This window comes from Chiloscyllium plagiosum, chromosome 13 (assembly GCF_004010195.1).
Source record: "Chiloscyllium plagiosum isolate BGI_BamShark_2017 chromosome 13, ASM401019v2, whole genome shotgun sequence".
NCBI lineage: Eukaryota > Metazoa > Chordata > Chondrichthyes > Orectolobiformes > Hemiscylliidae > Chiloscyllium > Chiloscyllium plagiosum.
Window position 1 is genome coordinate 54,646,517 of NC_057722.1, and position 26,306 is coordinate 54,672,822.

The 26,306-nt window shown below is 39.5% G+C and overlaps 1 protein-coding gene across 1 annotated transcript in view; it reads left to right on the top strand.

Annotated features, from left to right (window-relative positions):
• ece2a (endothelin converting enzyme 2a) overlaps window positions 1-17,756 on the top strand; it is a 284,563-nt gene extending 266,807 nt beyond the window's left edge. Inside the window, exon 3 of the mRNA XM_043702447.1 lies at window positions 15,788-17,756. Within this exon, the coding sequence (XP_043558382.1) occupies window positions 15,788-16,072 (285 nt within the window). The 3' untranslated portion in view covers window positions 16,073-17,756. The remainder of the gene's footprint in view (window positions 1-15,787) is intronic.
• The last annotated feature ends 8,550 nt before the right edge of the window (window positions 17,757-26,306 follow it).

A 26,306-nucleotide genomic window follows, 5' to 3' on the forward strand; every position in this document is an offset into this window, starting at 1 on the left:
GTCAAGGGGTGGGTATTTATACTCACTTTTCCTTCCCGGCTGCCCCTCTGCTTGCCGTCACTTCCTCTGCTGCTCCCGCTCTTTCTGTGGAGAGAGAGTAAAAAAAAACACACCGCTGCCTGCTACAGGTAAGCAATTTTAAAACAAACTGTCTTACCTTTGCTGTAGTCTCCCGGGTTCGCTTTTACTTCGACGCTGCTCCCACTCAAATGACCGTTCGTGTCAAGGGGTGAGTATTTATACTCACTTTTCCTTCCCGGCTGCCCCTCTGCTTGCCGTCACTTCCTCTGCTGCTCCCGCTCTTTCTGTGGAGAGAAGAGTAAAAAAAACACACCGCTGCCCGCTACAGGTAAGCAATTTTAAAACAAACTGTCTTACCTTTGCTGTAGTCTCCCGGGTTCGCTTTTACTTCGACGCTGCTCCCACTCAAATGACCGTTCATGTCAAGGGGTGAGTATTTATACTCACTTTTCCTTCCCGGCTGCCCCTCTGCTTGCCGTCACTTCCTCTGCTGCTCCCTCTCTTTCTGTGGAGAGAGAGTAAAAAATTTGTGGATTTCCAGTTTCCGGCTTCCTCGTTCCCACCTTTCATTTGGAAGGTGCATCAAATTGCATAATTTGGAGATGCTGGTGTTAGACTGGGGTGTATAAAATTGAAAATCACACAACACCAAGTTATAGTCCCAACAGGTTTAATTGAAAGCACTAGCTTTCGGAGCGCTAACCACCTGATGAAGGAGCAGTGCTCCGAAAGCTAGTGCTTCCAATTAAACCTGTTGGACTATGACCTGGTGTTGTGTGATTTTTCACATTGGATAGGCATTTTGGGATCTAGTGACTCCTTCCAGGTGTGTGATTTTAGTATGTATTCACACCTGAACTCACTCCCAAAGGCAGCTTAATATCTAGGTCCTAGGATTTGCTATACATCAAGACCATGGGGAGAAATTTTAATATTTTCATTAAATTCTCCCATTCCATGCTGCCAATGAGCTCCTGTAACATGCACCCACCTTAATGGGATACAAATCGCACAATGGGGTACAAAGGGCAGAAGCAAAATAAGCAACAGATGTACTTTGGAATAGTTTCCATTTTCTTTTTCCCGGTTGTTTCTTATCTAGGCTTATATCTAAATAATTTTGGACAGTTTAAGAGGTAGCCAGTGATCATTCCTTCAGAAACAATATTAACAAGGGAGGGCTGTAGTACCAAGATGACTGCCATCTGTACCAAAGCATGCATAATAATATCAACATTACAGCCTGAACTGTGCACAGAAATATTATTGTTTAAAAGGCAGATAATACCAGCCCTACAAAAGGAAACCTCTGTAACAACAAATATTTAGATGGATTTGTGATGATCCGTTTCTAACATAATGACTGGCTGTGTACTGGTAATGGTGTTAATCATGATTGCCTAATTAGCCTGCCAGTTAGTTCACATTGAGAACTTCTGGAAGATTTGGTGTTTGCTTGGTTATTATGGATTTTTCCCAAAATCCTTTGAACATCGCAAGATGTTTTCTGTAGTATGCGATGTATAAAAGTGTAAATTTTCACAGCAAAGTATGATAAATTATTATGAAGATATCTGTAATAGTAGAACATTTTGAAAAATCAATAGTAATATATGTCAGGCTAAGGAGTGGGATTATTTCCAGTTGTGACAATTTTCACCTGAAAAATTTAAATAATAGAAAGGCAGCCTGAGAAAAAATATCTGCAATGATTGAGAGTAAAGTTTGAATGTGGAGAAATTAAATTATGAAGAAATTATGTTTTAATATCCATGTGTGCTATTCTGAATAATCTGTTTTTTTATTCAATTTTTTCTTTAAATAGCAGATGACATATTAAGCACATTTGCTTCGTAGGGATTTGGTGAGTCCATAATGCAGGAAACTGAATTAAATTCACTAGCAATCCAGTCATTAACACAGCATGCTTCAGCAATCGCATTATTTGAAATAAGCTGAATAACTTCTGGAAATCATTTCTTTTTGATGTCAGTTCTGCTCACTTCTAAACAAAAATATTTTTACACATTGCTGTGAGAGCAAGTGAATGATTTAAAATAATACATGTTTCCTTTAATGTATTATTGCAAATTTTTAAAAAGTGCATGAGAGCAAAATGCAACATTTGAAGGAATTGTTATATTACAGATCGGGAGATGGGAAGCGAGATTACTGTAAAGGATTCTCAAATTGATGCTGCATCTGTACAGAGCTCCAGTAGGTTTTCTGGCCTGCACTAATACTTCAAAAGCTTTCAATGTGGCCTTACACAGGGAAAGAATTTGTATAATTAGTAATAAAGCTCTGAGAGGTTCAATGTTTGTTTTCACAAATTGATGAAAATTCATATTTTAAATACTGGGATAAGATTATCATAGAATTCCTACAGTGTGGAAACAGGCTGTTCAGCCTAACAAGTCCACATTGACTCTCCAAAGAGTATTTCACCTAGATTCATTGCCCTACCCTATCACTCTACATTTGCCCCTGACGAATGCACCTAACCTACACATCCCTGAACACTATGGGCAATTTAACACTGCCAATTCAACTAACCTGCACATCTTTAGATTGTAGGAGGAAACCAGTGCACCTGGAGGAAACCCATGCAGACATAGGGAGAATGTGCAAACTCCACACGGACAATCGCCTGAGGCTGGAATCAAACCTGGGTCCCTGGCACTGTGAGGCAGCAATACTAACCACTGAGCCACCGTGCCGCCCCAATAATATGTTGTTAATGTTAATATGTTTATGTTGTTAACAGCTGGTTTTATAACTGCAAAAATAAAGTCTCATTTCATTAAACCTGTCTTTCACATACTGCAGTATGTTAAACGTTAACCAACTAGATAGTTCTGTCTTTATACACATACCATTTGAAATGAGTATCCAGATTAAGTGCTTTCTGATAACTCACAATATTTACAAGTTGGAATTAAGTAACGATAACCCTTGCAGGTTGAGGTTAGATAAATTATCAAGAAGGTTCGGTCCATCCCAAGAAATTCAATGATCTCCCACAGTGAGGCTGAGGGCGTTTTGTGGGATCTTCCCCTTCCCATCTCAACCGGTTCTACATAGAACATAGAACATAGAAGAATACAGCGCAGTACTGGTTCGTTACCCAGAACCAAATCCAGTATGGCCTCACCTCTTGTTGGCCTGTCTACATATTGTGTCAGGAAACTCTCCTGCACACGGTTCTGTGCAACGTTTGCTTAGTAAGGACTTTCATTGAAACATTTTTTTGTTTTGATATACAGGCACAGGTCGAATTAGCTGTATTAATTGAAAATAAATTTAATTTAGAACCTATATAAAAGTCCAGCTTAGTAAATACAAGAAAATTCAAACAGGTGAAGGTCCAAAACATGGGCAGTATTTCTGAGAGGGAGCAACCATTGGGACATACTGGGACACTATGTCTTTTATTTCTTCATATTCCTCTAGTCAGTCTTCAGGATAATGAAGCTCTGCAAGATTAAAAGCGCAGAGATCAAACCACTTTGAAAACCTACAGTTGATGTCCCAGCAGTGCTGAGACTTGGCAGATTCCCAGCAACTATTTAGTAGCAAGAGAAGAAGACAGAAGCCTCTGATGTCAATTATTCTGCCCTCAACTAAAGCAACTTCCCACTGTACCTGCTACTAAATAATGATGGCTTATCCATAATTCATAGCTTCCTTCTGCTGTGCCTTTCACTCTAATTCATATGCATGTCGTAGTCTGTTAAAGCTTAATGTGCCTTTTTCAGTTTTTACATGCTTGTACGAGTCCCCACCGTCAAACCCATCGAGCTATCTGTAATTAAAAAATTCCTGCAAATTTGTAATATGTTCCTCTGTAGTTGAATAGGGTTTAGCTGAGAATAGCTCTATACTAGCCAGCCATTAACGAGACTATGTGTGAATGGGTAGCAATGCTCAGATTTTTGATGGCATTATCAACGGGGTACAAATTCTTCCAGTTAAATGGCTTGACTCACTATCTTAGAAAGATAAAAATGCAGTTGAGTTGCTTGCAGATTCTGGTTACGCTCCTTGCTGATGCACTGGACACTGGCTGTCAGACATACACAACAAACACAAGAATTTGCCTTTATGAGCATAGGTACGGGTTCCATTGCTGGTGTTTGTTTATTTTATATGAAATGCATTCATTCAGAATTGAATAAGGGCAGCTGAATGCACAGATAGGAGCTCATGCAATTTTGCACTCGGTAGGTTCTGTAAATTACATATTTTTCTTTCTTGTGCGCATATTGTTTTTAATGCATTGACAAGAAGTGTGCAATCAGATTTATGCCAAGCTTTGTGCCTTGAGCAGGTGATTGCTGTGGATTCTTCAAATGAAGTGGTAGTCACTTACTGGTCAGATTGCAAATCAGAAATGTGGCTTTGATTGACATTTGGGAGAAATTGTGAAATAGGAATGTTTTTTGATGCATTGTACAATTGTTTGGGATTTGTCCAAAAGAGACGTAAATACAGGGGATAGAATTAATGAGGTACAAAATTGAAGGTATTGCAGAAAATAGAACCTCATAGGGAATGTTATACACTGCCATAGATAGAAGGTTTGCGAGCTAACAAGACTGTAGGCATAAATGTTTATTTTTGGTTTGCAAGATGCAAAGAGTGGCGTGTCACAGAGATCAGTGCTGGGGCTTGCAATTTATATAAATGACTTGAGTGAAGGGACCAAATATTTGTTGCTGGTGACGCAAAGACAGCAAGAAAACTAAGCGTTGAAAAGGGCATAAGGAGACGACAAAGGGATAAAGATCAGTTATGTGAGTGGCAAAAAACTTGCCAAATGTTGATAAGTATGTAATTGTCCAATTTGACAGGAAGAATAGAAAATAAGAATATTATCTACATGGTGCAAAATTGCAACACTCAGCTGCAGAGGAATGTAAGTGTCCTAGTCAATGAATATCAAAAGGCCAGTATGAATATGCAGCAAGTGATTAGTAATGTTAATAGAATATTATTGTACATTTTGAGGAGAATTGAGTACAAAAGTAGGTAGATTATGCTGGACACTGATAATACCATATCTGCAGTACTGTGTAAAGTATAATGGAGAGAATGGAAGTCAACCAGGAATGTATTGCACAACACCAGGTTATTGTCCAACAGGTTTAATTGGAAGCACTAGCTTTTGGAGCGTCGCTCCTTCATCAGGTGGTTGACAACAGCCACCTAATGAAGAAGCAGCACTCCAAAAGCTAGTGCTTCCAATTAAACCTGTTGGACTATAACCTGGTGTTGTGTGATTTTTAACTTTACAAACCCCAGTCCAACTCCAGCATCGCCAAGTATTGGTCTATTATTTAAGGAAGGGGGCAACCACATTGGAAGCAGTTCAAGGGTTTATATAGACTAATACCTGAAATGGATATTTATTTTACAAGGAAAGGTTAGACAAGGTAGGGTTGTATCCACTGGACTTCAGAAGAGTAGACGGTGATTTGATTGAAGCACGCAACGTCATGAGGGGTCTTCACAGGATGAAAGGGATGTTTCCTTTTGTGAGAGAATCTACAGCAAGAGGTCACTATTTAAAAATGAGATGACTTTTGTTTACTGTCAGAGGGACCTGAGTCTTTAGAACTCTTCTTCAAAATGCCATGGCAACATGTCTCTTTTAAAGCAGAGCTGAACAGATTAAGGTGGCAAAAAGTTAGCAAGGATAGACTAGAATGTGGGATGGAGGATCCAATCAGATCAGCCATAACCTTATTAAATGGCAGAGCAGGCTCAAGGGGCCAAATAGCCTGTGCTTAACTCATGGGTTTATTGATATTTTAATTGTAATTTGAAGAATGGTTTTCTGCATTTGCATCTCATGTGAAGTTGGCTTGATTTAACTTGTTTATGAGCTGCAGTTTTTAAAAGCTGAAGTTAGAGTCACATTGAGCCGCAAACCAAGTTTTATATTTTAAAAGTTAATATAAAAGGCCTGAAAGAATAGCTCCAATGGGTCACCTGACTTCTTTTGAGAATTAAAACCACATCCAGTCAAGAGGGAACAAAAGCTTTATTCCAGATTGAGATTGAATCAATGCCCTTTCCTGAAATGAATCGAAAAAGGGTATTATAAAATTGAATGGATCATTTAAACACAATGTGTTGACTGTCTCAATCTCTCGCAGTATTAAGCAACATTACATGATACATAATCATGTGTACTCCCCATGTTTTGTTTGGAAATTTGGTTTTGAACTTATGGAAGGCACATATTAAGACTGTTTTTTTCTTTTTTCTGCCCTTAAATTCAGCAAAAGACTGTTTGTAGTTTAGAGTTTTTACAGGAGCATTCAAATTAGTTGCAAGCCATCAAACAGCCAAAGTAAGTAACAGTAATACCTTGAAGTGGGAGAATCCAACAGACAGAAAACTTCTCCCAACTTGTTTCAATTTTGAGTTCACCTGATACAAAAATCTCATAAATTTGACCACAAGAAACTTCACAGCCTGTGGAAAAATATTTCACTTTAAACTACAACCTTAAAACATCACATTGATCTAAGAAAACTATAGGCTTGTCACAAAAGACATTTAGATGATTATCAGCCGTAACAGTATATTACATTAGTCTATATGTGATCCTGGTGTGTGACAGTTTGTGTGAGACAAGTGAGTGAAATGCTGTGTAATTTTTGGTATGTATGAGAATATGTCTCTCTTTATGAATTCACAAAAACTTGTTGCTGATAGTATTAATTTGGGATCCACATTCCGAGCGTAAGAAAACACACACCTGTTACAGACACAGGCAGTAAAAGGAACACATTCTGTCTGTGACACCTTTGATTTCCATTATTTGATAAGTGTTACAGAAAAGCTATAGAGGAAACAGCACATCAAAGTGTTACAGTGTGTCTGGAAACATTCATGGAAAAAATATCTCAATGACTTTATCAGGAAAAAGTACAAAGTTTATCACCCAAAAATATACCAAACATTGCAATTAAAATAAATAAGTTATTGCAGCTTAAAATAATGTAAATGAATGTGAATGCAAATGCAGCTATATGGATAATAATAAAAATAAATGAATTCAATGAACACATTTCATATATTTTGTTTAAGAGTTTCAGTTCCTGAGCTGGAATGTCATCGAAAGTGCTATCATCAGAATGTACTTCTGCAATAAAATTCTCTTCTCCTGTCAATTGGTTTCATTGCAATCCCTGTCTATTTGAAGCTATCACTCTTGACATAGCATATGTTGCTTTTTTGGATACTAAAGCACTGCTATCTGCATGGTAGGAATGAATATCCCAATGCATTTCAGCCAATTTAATCCAATTAAATTGACAAATAATCCATTTTGTATTTGTTCATCTTTATAATTAAATAACTACACCACTTACATATTATTTATTTGCATTTCTGCCTATATTGGTGTCAGGGACGCAGATTGTTCCAGAACAGCTCCTGTTTTACAAGGTGGTTGACAGATCATAATTTTTCAGCAAGGGCTAGCTTTAGGTACTAGTTTTTGTTTTCAAAAGCTCCTCCAGAAGTGAGCTGAAACAAGGTAGTCCAGATTTGGTTTAATTCCCAACAGCAGGTATTTTGATCCCAAGCAGTCCTGGAACAGGACTCTACAACAGCGAATTTGGCATGTCATTGAGTACCGCTTTTCTACCAGATAGAAATCATGCTCTTTTCAGCTCTTTAGCAGCATTTCTTACAATGTGATAGAGGTCAAGTGTAAAGATTTCAAGAAGAGTAATTGTCAGCACTGTGGGCTCATGGGAACTCTGGGGATTACAGAGAATCCTCAGCTTCAAAGGAGAGCCATTAATCAGTTGTCACCTCTGCGAGAGGGAAGGGTATGATTGGCGGTGAGATCGTGCTAGACTGCTGTGAATAAACGCAACAGCAGTAACCGGATGACTCATCATGACAACCAAGACCAACCCATTTCACAGCATGATACCAGCCCTGAAATGCAGTAAACAGATATTATAAAATTCCAGGAAAATCATATATCATAAGATCTGCAGCTTTGCAGGATACTTCACTACTGCATTCAATATCTTTTAACACCTAAATGTACGGATATATAGAATGTAGAGATATAGGGTGTACTATATAATTCTATATAGTGTATAGAATTACAAATTGGTCCTTATGGATTTGTTTCTTGTAAGTACCCTTACCATTGATATCCATCTATATGGTCCTTTCCTGAACCATCACCGATAAGTATTCACTTATAAAGTTCTTCACGTAGTATCACTAATAGATGGGAGGTCTTCTGAACCTTCGGTGTATGCTTGGCGCAGATCTGTGTGAATCAAGCACAAAGCAACCCATTACTTTGTCCCTGTGAGGTTCCCCTGGCTTTCTGTGTATGTTAGGTAAGAAAATATGAAAAACTCATGCAGAAATTCAAGGCACAATTGTCCATTTTATGTACAAAATTATTTACTATTAACTCATGGAATGTGAACATTGCAGGCAATGCCAATATTTATTGAGAAGATAGAGGTTAGTTGCCTCCTTGAACCAGTGCAATAGTTGAGTGATAGTCACAATCACGCTGCCACTACAGAAGGAATCCCAAGATTTTGATGAGCAACAATGAAGGAACAACAATACATTTCCAAATCAGGATGATATATGATTTGGATGGGAAATTGAAGTGTTTGTGTCCCCTTGCATCTGCTGCCTTTTTTTTCCTCAGCAGCAAAGCTTTCGAAGGTGGTATGGAACAACCCTTTATGAGTTGCTGTGGTACATGTTGTAACTGATGTACATAGCAGCCACCTCACCAGTGATGATAGAGTAAATATTTAAGGTGGTAAGTAGGGTGCCAATCAAGCAGGGTGCTTTGACCTGTGTTCTACATTCTGAGGAAGGATAACTTGACCTGAAATGTTAACTCTGATTTCTCGCCACATCTGCTGTCAGACCTGCTGAGCTTTTCAAGCAATTTCTGTTTTTATTTTGACCTGGATAGTGTCAAGCTTCTTGCATGCTGTAGGAGCTGCTCTCATCTAATCAAGTGGAAAGCATTCCATCACATTCCTGACATACAATTTGTAAATGACGGAAAAGCTTTTGGGAAGCAAGCGGTCACTCATTATAGTCACTATACCTAGCCTATACATAAAGGGTATTGATGGTAAAAGATTCAGCAACAGTCATACAGTTGGACGTGAAAGAAACGTACTGACTGACCTGTTTGTGTTTTATGCATGTTGCTTTTCACTTACTGGCACAAAGTCAATGCTGATTACTCAGAGTCATAGAGCACAGAGTCTCTTCTGCCCACCCTATCCATGCCAGTCATCAAGCATCCATCTATTCTAATCCCATTTTCTAGCACTTGGCTTGTAGCCTTGTCTGCTAGGGCATTTCAAGTGCCCATCTAAGTACTTCTTAAATGTCTTGAGAGTTGGCTCTATTACCTTTTAGGCAGTGAGTTCTAGGTATTCACAACCCTCTAGTTTAAAGAAAGAAATTCACAAATTCTCTCTAAACTTCCTGCACCGTATCTTAAAACTGTGCCCCCTGTATTGCCCCCTCTACTGGGGGAATGTTTCTCCCTATCTACCTTATCTATGACCTTCAGGACTTTGAACACCTCAATCAGAAGCCCAAGTATCCTTTTCTGTTCTAAGGAAAACAGCCCCAGCCCATCTAGCGTCTCTTCATAGTTGCATCATTCCAGCCCTGCATTGTCCTGATGAATCTCTTCTGCACTCTCTGTTGTGAAATTACATCATTCCTATAGTTTGGTGACCAAAACGGCACACAGTACTCAACCTGTCAACTAATAAATGGTCAATAAAGCTCCATCATAACCTCCTGGCTCTTTTATTCAATGACAACAAACACAGAAATTGCTGGAATAGCTCAACACATCTGGCAGCATCTGTGGAGAGAAATCAGCATTAGAGTTTCAGGTCCAGTGACCTTTCCTCAGAATCCTCGTTGCCCCTTGATCTGAAAAGTTTACGCTGATTTCTCTCCACAAATGCTACCAGATCTGCTGAGCTTTTCCAGAAATTTCTGTGATTTCCAGCATCCGTGATTCTTTCGGTTTTTGGCTTATATTCAGTGCCTTGACTAATAAAGGCAAGTATCTGAAATGCCTTCTTAACCATCTTATCTACATGTCCTGTTGCCTTCAAGGACCTATGGACATACATGCTAATATACCTCTGATCCTCTGTACTTTCCAGGGTCCTACCATTTGATATGTACTCCTTAGTCTTATTGATCCTCCCAAAACTATTGTGATCTTGCTTCATGTTGGTACTGACTGATAATTTGTTACCTATGAAGTTACAAATGAAACTGAACATGATGCAGTCATCAACAAACATTCGCACTTCTGACCTTATGATGCACTTCTGACGTTATGACCTTATGATGCAGGGAAGGTCATTAATGAAGTAGCTGAAGATGGTTAGGCTATGACATAGTGCTGACAACCTCGAACTGTGATGTTTGACACCAGTAACCATAGCCATCAATCTTTGTGGCAGGTATGACTCCAGTCAGTGGAGACTTTATTCCCTGATTCTCATTGACATTCTTGCTCAAGGTTCTTAATGTCACGTTCATCCAAATGCAATCACAATTGATGCCCAGGGCAGTCCCAGTCATTTCACCTCTGGAATCTAGTTCTTTGTTCATGCTTGGATCAAGTGGCAAAACCCAAACTCAGCATTGATGAGCTGGTTTTTGTAAGTGACAGTTGATGTCATTGTTGATGATTACACAGATGATTGAGATAGCTTGATGAGGAATAATTCACTGAATTGTCCTGTTTGTGCTATCTGTCTGCATCAAGAAACTCTCTAGCTCCTGGATAAGGAATAAATGATTAAAGAAAAAATTATTTGGTGTACCTGGGATTTGCCCGTTAACCTTGAAGTTATGCTTTATGTATTGCCTAAAATATGATTCATATAATTTGAGTCTGATTTTATCTGTTAAGCACAAAAGAGAAGGTTGGAAAGAGTGCTGTCTGCTAATGTAGTGCAAGAAACAACTAATACATGGAAAATCATAAGAACTGAAATTCCTATCAAATCTTGATTTTAATCGTCGTGAGCCTTACGTTAGGGAGTGATCCTGGAAATCACCATAGCATTCAATAACTGTACAGAGCAGATATACAAAAGTGAAATCAACCAAGATATAGTGTACTTCAGTACAATTCCTTTTGACCTTGCTCATTTATTTGTCTTGACAGAGTTTTCTGAACCATCCCATTATTCCATTCTTCATCTATTTCACCTTCCCTGCCAGCGCCACAACGATTCCACCCATTGCATCCTGGTCATCTAGGTGGCTCCACCTCCCCACTCACCATCTCCAATTATCCTTCCCCTTACCCACCGACATCTCCCCACCCACCAACATCCACCTAAATTGCTTTCTCATCCTATAACTCTCCAAGTCTCAGTATTGAGAATAATTTTATGCCAAATCTTGATTTTAATCATCGTGAGCCTTACGTTAGGGTAGGCAAAGTATTGGAGAAGATTCTAAGGAACAGGAGTTACTTACATGTGAAAAGAATGAATTTATTAGGATAGTCAGCATGGCTTTGTAGGGGAAGGTCTTGTCTCACAAATATGATTGTGTTTTTTGAGGAAGTCACAATGATTGATGAGGGTATGACAGTTGTAAATTGGATATAAAAGTGGCTTGGTCACAATAGACAAAGGGTAGTTGTGGAGGGATGTTTTTCTGAGTGGAGTATGTGAGCAGTGATGTTTCACAAGGAGGAGTGCTCGGTCCTCAACTCTTTGTTAACGTAAATGATTTGAATGAAAATGTAGGTGTTCTGATTAGGTAGTTTGCAGATAACATAAAAATTGATAGAGCTGTGGGTAGCGAGGAATTTGTCAATTGATAGAGCACAGTAGGTTAGTTAGAAAATGTGGCAGAGAAAAATGGCCGATGGAGTTTAATTTGTATGGCGTAAACAACAGGTGCTTTAGGAGCATTGATATGCAGAGGGATCATGGGGTGCAAGTCCATAGCTTTCTTAAAGTGGCAGCACGTGGATAAGTTGATAAAGAAGGTGTAAGGCATGCTGGCCTTCATTGTTTGGGACACTGAGTATAAAAGTTGGCAAATCATGTTGCGGCTGTATAAACTTCAGTTACACTATATTTGGAGAATTGTGTGGAGTTCTGATGACACACTATAGGAAGGATCTGGACGCGAGGGAGAGGGTGCAAACGAGGGTTTCACCAAGATGTTGCCTGGATTGAAGTGTATTAGTTATTGTGAGCTTGGGTAAACCTGGGTTATTTTTGCTTGAGCATTGGAGGCTGGGGGCAACCTGACATAAGTATATAAAATTATGAGAGGCCTGGATAGGGTCAAAAATCAGAGTCTTTTTTCCAGGGTGGAAATGTTACTAGGAGGCATAGGTTTAATGTAAGGTGGGGGGTTGTTTAAAGGAGATGTGCATGTCAATTTTTTCATACAGAGGTAGAAGGTGCCCGGAAAGTGCTGCCAGGGAAAGTGGTAGAAGCAAATATGATAGCAAGGTTAAGAGACATTTACAGACACATGAACAGGCAGGAACAGAGGGATATAAAGAGATTAATTTCGAATGGCATTATGGTCAGCACAGACATGGTGGGCCAAAGGGCCTGTTCTATGTAAATCTGTGTGAAATAGTTCCCCTGAATAATGAGGACAAAGTAACACTTAATAATGTCATACAATACAATATGTAGCTCTAGTTTTGACGTTTATAACAATTAAATGAATTCTTCAAAAGCTATGTCACTAAACTAAGCATTCTCTCTGTTTTTCCATTCTGATTGAAAAAGTGCTGAAAATTTTCAGCTTTCGTAATGTGAACCACTTAAATGGAATAGGCCGCACTTAAGAAGAAACCACAGAACTAACAATGGAATTGATGACAACAGCATAAATATATGAATATTAATATAATTGAATTAAATCTCACAGGCTGATTAAATAAAAGAGATTTTTCTCCATGTTACAAAATATACTGTTTGCTGTTATTAAAATGATTAACTTTGATAGTCTTCTCCCTAAAATTTTAAAGTACTTTTCACAGAACCTGTTGTAATAAGTATAGTTTAATCATTGTTAAATACATGACAGCAAGTTTATCTCTGAACATACTTCTAAAAATGCCAAAACATAAAAATAAGTTTTAAAGCTATAATCTAAAACTTTAGATTCATAAGTCTACAGAAAATGAAACATAAAGTAATTATGTTGGACTATTTACTATGTTTTGCTACATCTCGTTTACTAAACCCTCTCCAGGCTATATCTCACAAAACAGATTATTCTTTTAACTTGATCTGATGGACGCTTCAGCTTTGTTAACCCAAATCCTTGTTCAATCAGGAACTGATTCTTTTCCAGTTATTCTATGATCTTTATGCTTTATTATTATATTTGACTTTATGATTGCTACTCAAAATTGAGAATGGTCCTTTTAACTATTGGATAAGTGTTTTATCTGTCCAAACTTTTTCTCACTAATTCTGTGTAAAAGTAGCTACTTGGTAGTACAGAACAAAAACCAGGGAAGTGGACTCTGGTAGAGGGATGCAATGGAGAATGTTTGAGTGTAAATCCACATCTGACACATGGAAATCTTTTAAAGGTCAATTAATCAGGGTTCAGGACCAGCCTGTTCCTGTGAGGATGAAAGATAAGCATGGTGAGATTTGGGAACCCTGGACAATGAGAGTTATTGAAAGTTTAGTCAAAAACAAATATGTCAGGTTTAGGAAACTGAAATCAGGCAGAGCACTGGAGAAATATAAAGGAAAGAACTTAAACAAGGAGTTAGGAGGACTAAAAGGGACCATGAATATCCTTGGCAAGTGGGATTAAGGAGGATCTCGAGCATTTTATATGTATGTAAGGAGCAAAATGATAGCTAGGGAAAGGATAGGTCCACTCAGGGATGAAAGAGAGAATTTGTGCATGGACCTAGAAGAAGTGGGTGAGATCCTTAATGAGTACTTCGCATCAGTATTCACCAAGGAGAAGGACATGGATAATGGGAAGGTTAGACAGGGATATGTTGATATTCTGAGGCATGTCAATATTGAGAAGGAAGTGTTGCGTGTCTTGAATAACGATAAGTAGATAGATCCTGAATGGGATCCATTCTGGGATGCAAGGGCGGAGAATGACGAGGCCTTGATGGAGATCTTTGTATCCTCTTTAGCCAGAGACAAGGTCCATAAGACTGAAGATAGGCAATATTGTTCCTTTGTTTAAGAAAGGAAACAGAGGTGATCCAAGAAATTATAGGCTGATGAGCTTTACATAGTGGTAATGAAATTATTGGAGAAGATTCTGAGGGGCAGGATTTATTCGCATTTGGAAAAGAATGCACTTATTCGGAATGGTCAGCATGACTTTGAGTTGGAAAAGGCCTGTCTCACAAATTTTTGAGGAAGTGATAAAGATGATTGATGACAGCAGACAGTTGATGGATTTTATTAAAACATTTGACAAGGTGCTATCACACACAACTGAATGATTTTCACACCGAAAAATCACCATGACTCTTTTTTGTTCTTTTTAATGTCTAGCCACCACCTGTGACGCCAATTAAATATTCCCAAAGCATCAAAAGTGATGGGAATGGGGTGTAGGGAAATTGGGAAGGGGCTAAACCAAAATGGAGTTGGAGGGTGAAATAAAACACAGTATACCCCGCAGTGCCCACCTCTCTCTAAAAGCATTGAGAGCGTTGATGGACACCACTGGCTTCCTCTCCCAGTACACGCTGGCATAAATATAACCACAGAAGAGGGGAAGAGATTCAACAGATAGGACACCCTCTGCAGCCCACTGCCTGGAACTATTTATAGTGAGCCTGGTCAGGCCCAGGAGTGTATCCATGAGGAGGTCCTCCGATCTGCCCACAACCCTCTGCACTGGATGCCCAAAGGTCAGGGCTTAATTCCCACCTGCTTCAGACAAAGGTAATGACATCTCTGAACAGGTTGTTTACTTACAAAGCAGACACAGTACATAAATGGATGTTTATGGGTGGTGGTTAGTAGTTGGTGGTGGTCACGGTGATTTGGTGGTGGGAAAATCATTCAGTTGTATATGATAGCATTTCTGGGTTTGAAGAAAAAGCAGACGTTTCCTTCTTTAGTTCAGGTCAGTTTCCCATCCACAGGCTGCTAATGGTAGCATGCCTAATACTGGTCTCATTTCTTCTTTTTAGGATAACTCCCAAATCCATGGAGAGACATCACCAAAGTTCCTTATTTGAACTGTGTCTCCCTGTTTACAATCTCTGTCTGGCCTAGGCCTATCATGACCCCTTTTCCGGGCTTCTTGTTTTAATTGTCCCCCAAGTTTGTGAAAGTCAGGCTAAGCCTAGTCCAAAGTCCTATCTATAGTTCCACAGGGGCTACTCACATTGTAATATGTGTCTTGGCCTTATAACTGAAAAGGATACGTGCAAACTTCATTTCCAGAGACTGTATGCTTCCTTATGATGTTCTGTCCCATCATCCTAATAGTGCGATAATATTGCCCTGTTTTATAGTCAGAGGCATTGCAGATGGCAATGGAGGTCATAATGAGTTAATGTATTTGTCAATAGTAGTTGTTCTTTGGTGTTTGCAAAGGGTTGAAAACCCCTTCAGCGTTATGTGGTAGATCCTGTGTTAGAAATAGTCACACAGTTATTGTTTTCTAAGAATTGGACAATGTGTCCTTTGAAGAATAAATGTTTCCTTCTTTATTTCAGGTCAGTCGCATTCTGCGGAAAGGAGGACGCTTTATCTCCATTACATTTGCACAGCCTCATTTTCGGAAGCAGCTTTATGCCAAAAGGGTTTACAAGTGGTCCATCAAACACCAAACCTATGGAAATGACTTCCATTTTTATTTCTACACCATGACCAAGGGAGAAAACCTGTCTTCTGATGATCAGGAACTAGAAAATAAATGTTCACAGAGAACAGAGCCCCAGGCTACCGTTTATCTCCAATTCACAGAGAATGAAGACTACCTCAATAACATTGAATATTAGTTTTCAAATTAATTCCATGAAAGGGTGTGTACAAACAAAAATCTAAGCCAGTAGAGTTAATGGGAAATACCCATTTGCTGCAAAGGCCACAGGATTTTTTTTTAACGAACTAAGTTGAGGAATTCTGATCTGGCATGGCATAAAGCTGTGGTTCTTAACATGGATAGGGAAATGCAGCTATCTCAGCATCTGCCAAAAATAATGAGTTTATAAAATACAGGTTAGAATCTGCTTGAGTCTGTCTCCTTCTCTATTCCTACTGACCTTTTACTGTACAATCAAAACCTCACTTCCTGAGTTTTGAAATATTCTGGGTAGTTGCTCAAGGTCTTTGGGGCCCCCAAATAGCAGAGTGAGGTGAGGAGGTTGACAGTGCACCAGTGATCGCAGTAAGTGTGTGAACCACTTGGCCTACGCTGGCTCTCAGCCATTTCCTTCAGCCTCTCAGAAATGCCCACTTCACAGCCCAGCTCCTCATCTTTGTTTATATTTTTGCTACCTCATTTATTTTCCTTCACCTTGTCTCTGACAGCCAACTCACCATCCTATTTTCAGAAATAGTGATATTTTTTCTCATCATTTTATTGAAAAAAAGTAAAGAATACTTTAGATTTCCTCCAAACAAAATAATAGTTAAAGTTGACAATTGTTGGGAGGGGGGGGGGGGGGGGGGATTTGTTACTGTGAGGACCAGCTGTTTGCTTGGTTCTAGCATCCACCAGGTTACCTTCCTATTTACTAGGACAGTATACTGTAAGGGAGAAGAATTTTGTACTTTGAGACTGAGTGCTATCTTTGGTCCTGCATCTCGATTAACATGTTATCCACCGCTTTAAACTTTCACTCTCTACATGACTGGCGTACAATCATTACAGTATGCACCATCTGTAAGATCATTGTGGCAATTTACCAAGTGTCTTTAGACAGCAGCTTCCAAACCTGTGACCTCTAAAACCAAAAAGGGCAAGGCTGCAGACATATGAGCCTCTAATTCTGCACTTCCCTACAAGTGAAAAACCTCTTTCTCTATACCTTATAAGGGGCTAGTTTACTCAGCTGGCTGGTGACTGATGTGGATCAGATTGATGCCAAAAGTTCAGGATTCAATCGCCACTCAGGTTGGAATGGATTAAGTACCTGCTTCCTTGCCCTACGAGAATGAAGATCGTGGTGTTGATCAAACCTGCCTTTGTGCAAATAGAACTTTAAGAATATCTTATCAAAGAAATGATTTCAAGAGAAAAGACACCCACAATTTTTATCTTGTCCCAATTTTTATAATCTTGCTGTTTTGGTATCATCTTTGTAACTATTTTCTGTACTTTCTCCAGTGTTACAATGTACTTTTTTCTAAATATGGTGACTAGGGTTGTAAACAGTATTCTAAATGTGGTCTAACCAGGATGCTGTATTAGTAAAGCATGACTTCTCCACTTCTCGATTCTGTCCCTCTAAAAATCAAATCTGGTGCTTGATTTGCTTTTTTTAAATAGTCTCATAAGCCTGAATTAGTATTGATAGTGATGAATGGATTTGTATTCATAAATCCTTTTGCTTCTGTACTGTGTTCATATTTTTTAAAAACTAATTGGTGACTTCTTTCCTTTTCCTTACCAAAATGTAATACCTCAAACTAACTAATGTTGAAATTTACTTTTCAATTAATAAACTTGTAGAAAACATATGACATTTTCTTGTAATTTATTGCAATTCTTCTCAGTATTGACTGCTCCTTCATTCCTCACAAATATAATATCATCGGCATGTTTACCACAAATTTAATTTCAAAATTAAAATTATGAACACAATTATAAACAACAGTAATCCAGGAATCATTCATGGAACTTCAGTTCCCACTTCCTTCCCTTCTGAATAGCTACCCTTTACCCTTATTCTTTCATTTCCACCTGCCACCATACATTCTGCTAACTGTGCTCTGACTCTACACACTCTGACTTTATTAATTTGTCTAACGTGCCACCTTATCAAAGATGTTTTAGAAATTTGGTAAATTTTAGATACCGGATTAGCATTATCTACCTCCACTAGTACCTATTCAAATAATTCAATGAGGTTGGTCAATAAGCTTTTTCTCTTTTCAAATTCATGCCAATAGTTGATTTTTTTTTAATTTTTAGGTACTTTTCTATTTTCTCTTTTAGTAGGGATTACTTTCTATTTCTTGATGTTAAGTTGACTGGGCTTTGGTTCTTTGGACACATTCTAATTTACAGATATATATTTAACACGGTTCTAGCACTGCACCTTTTTCTAACCATGGAGTGGCATGGTAGCAAAGTGGTTAGCACTGCTGCCTCACAGCGCCGGGGACCTGGGTTCAATTCCGCTCTTGGGTGGCTGTCTTGTGTGGGGTTTGCAAATTCTCCCTGTGTTTGTATGGGTTTCCTTCAGGTGCTTTGATATCCTCTTACGGTCCAGAAATGTTCAGGTTAGGTGGATTGGCCATGCTAAATTGCCCAGGATTAGCCAGGGATATGCAGGATTACAGGGATGGGGTAGGTCTGGGTGGGATGCTGTTCGGAGGTTCACTGTGGACTTGATGAGCAAATGGCCTCCATTTTGATTCAGCTGGAGTTCACCCTTTCGACAAACTTCCTTCTTGCCTCAGTACTGGTACCTGTGTTCTCCACAGTGATGAAAATATGTATCTATGCCTTTATTTAGCAGCTTCCAGTCTCCTCTTTCTGTGAAGAATGAAATAACCCTCATACTCAACTATCACATTGTGTTTTATTCCACTCTGCCCACTCCCCTCTGTGCAGAGGAGCAACACGTGTAACAGTATTTTGTTTTGTTAATGTGTTAAATGTAATACTGCTGTAGCTAATCTGTTCATAAAATAAATCAGAAACTTCAAATGAAATATAGGCCAGAACTGCATTTAAGATCCTTTCATGGTAGTTACATTTTGTTACGTTTGTGTCTATTGATTCAGTAATCCCTATGAATTTCTAGCAAGAATTCATGCAGCTCTGAATTCCAGCTGTTATGGATTATGCAACCTCTACAGTTAAAAAAAAACCTGTGTTTGAGAGGACAACAGCCTGTAGGCGAGAATCAGGTAAATGTGATAACGCAACTCAGAAATTTACATAATAAAAGGGCTGATTGTTGAATATAGAGCGCGCATTCTCTATTTATAGGATGCAGCTAGTTCCCCAAATATAGACAGTTTAACTATAACCTAGCAAATGCTAAAACTTAATGATTCCGAGTACATATGAGGAGCACAGGTGAGTATCCAGCTCTACCCAAGTAGCCCAGCATAGCAAAATATTGCTAAACTTCATGTCCCTTAAACCATTAGGACAATAGAAAAGGAAAATGACTAAGGTACATAACAAACAGACAGTCCAATTTTGTCCATTTTACACCATCATTGAAAGGTTAAAATTATTGTTGTGGTTTTAACTCTGTTTAAAATGTTTAAAGCAATGCTCATGTAAATTCAGAAGAATGAGTTTTCCCAAAAAACTGTGATATTTGAGGTTTGTATTTTTCTCAGATACCCTGAATCTGATTCCAGCCTTTTTTGTGTGAAACTGTCATAGATGCTGAATTTGAAATTGAAAATCGAGCTGGTTTTTATTGCCACTGACCAAACAGCACTGCCAATATCATACTAAGGCAGCAAGTTAAAAATCTAACCCACCAGATCCAATTTTACCATCTAACATGCTGAAGGAGTTATTCGCTCCTTTAAAGAAAAGGCAACAGGGCAATGGCTGCATTCTAGGTGCTTTCATTCGTAACAAAGCTGTCAGCATGAATTTTCTTTCAACCAATGCCTCTGACAGTCATTCACCTAGCTCTTACATCCTTCAGTAGATTCTGTTGCATCATACACTTATGCCAACGATGACACATCTCAAGGAAAACAATTTCAGCAATATTCATGGCCTTTTTTGGAATAGCACGAGGAAAGTATTTCTGTATTGGTAATCATGTCCATCATGACAAATTTGGCAAGGACCGGGCCTATTATCGTACCTCATACTGGAAACTATGACAATCCGGTGCAAGTTATCTTTATTATTGATCTTTCCAATATATGAGACAAAGTTCCTTGCTGCTATATTCCACAGAAGATATCTATCTGTCCATATGTCTTTGAATGAATACCTTTTATCACATTCAGAAAAGATGGCTAAAGAATGGAAGCTTTACTTTAGAAATGTCGCTGTTCTAAAATATTAGAAAATTATGTTGATTCACCCATGTCCAAATATACAGCAATTTGTATAAACTTCTGTGTTAAGTCTGTGTTCATGACTCAATGTTAGTAGCACACAAATTTCCAGTTTAGTTAAATTTTGTTTCTTTAATTTTCATAATTTGTGCAAGAAATATAAATGTGTATAAAATTCAATTCAAAATTCCCAAGCTACAAATATAAAGAAATTTGAAAATCACATGTTTTATTAGCAACAGTTTCCTTTTGACAGTGTAACAAGTACAAATCCGTCATTACTAAAAATATGCATTTTACATTTTGGTTTCACTTCCCATTCTGAACTATTTTTCTTCTGAATGCTACTTTCCCTATGTAGACCCAATTGCATTTTGTAGATTTGATTGTAAAGTACTTGATTGCGAAGTGTGAAGTGCAATGAAATTTTGCACATCTACCCAAGTACCTTGTGATAGTAAACCAGGAAATTCATTGCATATATTTGAACTAAGGTTTATTGATAATGTTTAGGGACAGTTGAAAGGTTAAAGTGTGTTGAAAGCTATATGTCACATTGTACTTTAATGCATCCAGGTTAAACTGATACAATTGCATAACATTATAAAAGGAGGAGAATTTTCATGCAAGATATCTTGAAGATCATAATTTTGGGTAGGTCCAATATACACTGTGAGCTGTTCAAATAAAGACTTAATCATAGAAAGAGATGGTTCAAGTGTCTGACCAGACAGATGGCAGAAAAGAACTCACTTTCAAGCACTTCATATATATTTTAGAGAGCAATTCAAGGGCTGATTTTTTTTTAACAAAATATTATTGGCTACATTTTCCCAAACTTTGGCTAAGCGTAGTGAAGAAATGTGAAGAGTTCTGTGGAGAAATGTGAAGAGTTCTGTGGAGAAATGTGAAGAGTTACCCTCTGTGAGCTCTAATGAGTTTTCTCTCGCAATTTTACATTGCTCACCTCATTAAGTATGCACCATGCCTCTTGCTCATTCCTGAAGAAGGGCATGTGCCCGAAACGTCGAATCTTCTGTTCCCTAGATGCTGCCTGACCTGCTGTGCTGTTCCAGCAATAAAGTTTCAACCATGCCTCAATGGCCCTGCTGTGATTGACAGCGGTAGAAATGCTCAGTGGTGCCAGGACCTCTTGGTACTCATGCCACCAATACTATATTTAATGCCTCGCTGTACCCCAGTTCATATGCTGCATGCCAGGTTTGCCTTTCGAGGAAAGTTAGTACCCTGCTTTGCTGGCAGAGACCTGGAGGGTCATCCTCTTTCCTCTAGACTGCGAGAGATCCTGCCAGCCTGCTCTCAATTGCCACTTGGATCAGGGCGGTGTTTGTGGTTTGGAGGAACGCCCAGAAATGCAAAAAGAAAGTTAGTGACATTTTATGCTCTGCAAAGTTAAGTGCACCAGTATCTCACACTCACTCTAACTCCAAGATAATGCCCACCTCCTTACCAAGGCTCACGCCTCTGACAAGTGTGCAGCATCTGTCAGGTTGCTCTCATCCCCTCTGTCCCCTGAGGATGTTAACGGAGCATGCCCTCTGCCCTTCCTGCTCATTCACTCGGGACATTTCACTACCTTTCCTCTCCCGGATGAACATAACAGTTGTGCCAGCTACTTCTACCTCAGTCAAACTCTGCTCTTCTCTCATTGCAGGAGAAGACTGCCCACAGTAAGCAAAAAGGCAGGTGGTGGGGTGCCCAAAATGTGTCTGTTTGCCCCTGACAAGGAAAGAATCCTTGCATTAATTGGAGAGGACTATGGCTACTCAAGGTGATGCTGAGACCTCTTTGTCTCAGCAACAAAATAAGATTCATTGTGAAGTGCTCTGCTGTTACCACTGCTATGAATGTATTCTTAACGTGCCTAAGCTTCTACCTCCAGTCATTCTTATGTCTCCTCCAAGCATGAGTAGACTCAAGCAGTTTCTAACCATCTGCTGTCCTAAAGAAACCAGCCCTCCAGACACCTCTGAGAAAGAGGATATCACCCCTTGGTGAAAGTACCAGCAATGCTTTCTCTTCTGCATCCCCAGTAACTCAGATGCTGCTTCCTCGCTGTTTACATTAACTGGTTAAAAATCACACAACACCCGGTTATAGTCCAACAGGTTTATATGGAAGCACTAGCTTTCTGAGCACTGTTCCTTCATCAGGTGGTTGTGGAGTATAAGATGCTGATGAAGGAACAGCACTCTGAAAGCTAGTGGTTCCAAATAAACCTGTTGGACTATAACCTGGTGTTGTGTGATTTTTAATTTGGTAAACCCCAGTCCAACACTAGCATCTCTGAATCATGACTACATTAGCTAGCTTGGAGCTAGGAGCACATTCTGGCAAACACATCACTGCCACATCTCCATGGGTCAGGCAGGGAAAGAAGTCCCCCTGGCCATCTGCATTCAGTGGACTGCCAGAGACTAGGCATCTGCTCTGTCACAGGCTGGTGAAGACCATGTGGTGGTGGCCATTAATAAGTTTGTTAAAATGCACAAACAGACGCATGAAAATCAGGCAGGTTTGTCAGAAACACCTGAAAAATTGGATCGAAGAATAAAGCAGTTCATTAATGGCATTGGTCCCATACCAGCTCTGGGATATATGCAAGTAGCTCTCGCCATAGACAGCCTAGGGGCAGAAAAACACTTACCAGTTGTCAGGGATGCACACAGACCTGCATTCTGTTTCTTTAGACAATAATGGTCAACACCAATAGCAAGGTGACAGGGTGCCAAAGAACCTTGACTTCAGTACTTCTTTCTCCCAAGGAGACATGACGGTGCCAACAGGCAAACACATCAGCTGAAGAAGGAGTCACATATAGACCAATCCAACCGTGCCTGGTGCCCCTACCTCCATCCTGCCAGTGACCCTTAACCTTGTGGAAGTTCAAGCTGAGGGTGGGGAGTTGAGGGTGACTGTACCTGACCAAAACATTCTCAGTATGTGAGAGCCCTCTAGCCACAAATGTCCCTGGGGTTGTCTAAAACTCTAGGACCAACAGGTTCCATCATAGGGAAGCTCCCTTCATTCGAACTACATCGGAAGTAGCGGGAGGGAAAGGAGAGAGAAAACATTCAGAGGGCACATAGATGGCAAGGATGGCACATTAATGAAAATAAAATATCGTATTTGGGAATATATTTTCACTTTACATCATCACCTGTCTGATTGGCGTGTCATTTGAGCTGCAGCTAATGGAATTAATCTACAAAGGCTGCCCTTTCTTTCACTACTTAGCGTTAGAGCCCTGTTTGAAGGATTGCTACTCTTTTCCGAGTGACCATAGTAGCATGAAACATTGTCATGTCTGAATGTGGGAGCCTTCCAATATTTTGTAACATTAACTTTTATTGCACAACAGAAACAGAGAAGAAAGATCAAACCAAACACCTGCATTTGCATTTGAGAATAAAGTGGGGCTGTTTGCTTTTCCTACACCAACACATTAACAGTCAATGAATGGTGACTTTGCCAAACTCTGTTCCATTGGAAGCTCTTCATAATCCATCACTTGCCCCTTTTTGTCTGCTCCAGGTTTCCTGAGCACAGTATGCAAGGATTATGCAGTGCACTTGTCTGTAGCATTCTGTAAGGAGTACCCAGACTTGTGTAAGTTAACCTCATTTTGAGGCCTGCCCTACAGCCCTCATTAGCCCAGCGGAAGATATTGAATTTTATCAACGTTGGACTTCAGTCAGTGACTTGTGTAATGGAATCATCAGCTATACTTACAAAGGGTAGCCCCTATCTCCCAGGAGCCATCCTTGTAAGGCTTGCAACCCTTGGAATGAAGCAGGAACCTACAAATGAATATTGCTTATAAGAGCACATTGTAAAATGCTTTCTGTTGAGTATGTGAGCAAAGCAGCTCTGGAACCTTGGAATGTATTTGTGAGTTCTGGAATGCAGGTTGTACTGTATAGAATGCCTGTGATTATCTCTGCCTCACAAAGATTCCTAGGATTAATTTCATGATCAATGCCATGGTCAGGATAGCTTATGCCCAGGATTTGTAGTTGACATCGCTGGTCAATGCATGAGCTACATATGTAGAACATTGTAATTACAGATCAGATTAACTTGTAACATGCAAGTGCCTGATTAATGACATTGCCCCTCCAAGGGCCTCACATCACTTACAAGTGGATCGCATTCCCTCAGATAAACAAAACACACACTTATTCCACCCAGTCTGGGTATGTTCACAGCTACTGTACAGTTGCAATGCATTTTTGATTGGGATGAGGATGGAAGACGACACAGCCTTTCAATTTGGGTGACCCTCAATGTTCTATTCTGCCTGGCATCCGTGTCAAAACCGCTCAGGTTTGAGCCTCCTTAAGTTTTCACCCAGATCTTTTATTTATCTATTCATCTTTCCACTTTTTCCCCTAAGGCCTGTTCCTGCAGCTTAGTAATTCCAAACATACACTATTCCCCATTGAGATAAGGCAGTGGTGATACAGTTCCAAATTGCATACAATGTGTTTGCCTTATAAGTTGCTGGCACATTGTGCAGGTATCACATTGACATATCATGATGCCATCAGGCAACATATCCACTCCCTTGACTGTTCATTGCAGAGTCAGAAATCACACAACACCAGTTTATAATCCAACAGGTTTATTTGAAATCATAAGCTTTTGGAACATAGCCCCTTTGTCAGGTGAAGTGAGATAGAAGCACACAGACACAGAATTTATAGGCAGAGCAGTCAAGGGCAGAGAGATTAAAAGATTATACAACTGGTGTGAGTGGAATTTGAATAATAAATCTCTGCAGGTGATCAAAAGTGTCAGATGGTGTGAGTAAAGTGTCAAAAAGCTGAATTACAAGTGAAAGGATGACCTCTTATTCTAATAAAATGAGGCAGAGAGATAATTACAGAAAGATTAAACATAAGCTGGAGACAAACCAAATGACTGGAATAGTATATAAGCAAAGGAGTTGCATGCCAAGGATCAATCCAAAATATTAAGTAATCCAAAGCTGTACAAATTATTGAAGGTAAAGAGATCAGAGCAATTTATCAAGGTGATGGTGTCAAACAGGACAGTAAGGAAAAGTTTACAGATACAGAAGTGTGGTGGGGTTACATGTAGCACAACATGAACCCAAGATCACTATTGAGGCTATCTTCATGGATATGGAACTTGGCTATCAGTTTCTGCTCAGCGATTCTGCATTATCGTGTATCTTGAAGGACACTTTGGAGCACGCTTATGAAGATTGGAGGCCAAATGTCCTTGATTGCTGAAGTGTTTCCCGACTAGGCAGGAATATTCTTGTCTGGGCGATTGTTGCGCGGTGTCCATTCATCCATAGTTGTAGAGCCTGCATGGTCCCACCAATATACCATGCCTTGGGGCATCCTTACCTGCAGTGTATGAAGTAGACAACATTGGCCGAGTCACCTGAGTATCTGCCGTGTACATGGTGGGTGGTATTCCCATGTGTGATGGTAGTATCCATGTTGATGCTCTGACATGTCCTGCAGAGGTTGCCATGGCGGGGTTGTGTGGTACTGTGGTCAATATTATCCTGAAGGCTAGGTAGTTTGCTGTGAATGATGGTCTGTTTAAGGCTTGGGAGTTATTTGAAAGCGAGAAGTGAAGGCATAGGGATGATCTTGGCAAGGTGCTCATTGTCATCGATGACATGTTGAAAGCTGAAAAGAACATGGCGTGGTCTCTCCACTCCAGGAATGTACTGGATGATGAAGAGTACTCTATCGGTCATATCCTGTGTCTGTCTTCTGAGGAGTTTGTTATGGTTTTTCACTGTGACACCTTGGAACTAGCGATCGATGAGTTGAGCATTGTATCCTGTTCTTAAGAGGACATCCTTCAAAATCTTTAGGTGTCCGTTGTGTTGCTCCTCATCTGAGCAGATCATTGCAAACTGACATGACAAATTGTCTGGCTTTCTCTCTACACTAAAAAGGTATGGCAAGCCAAAAGGACTGTAAGCCTTTAAGTTGTGAAAGAAGCGGCAAAGTGTAA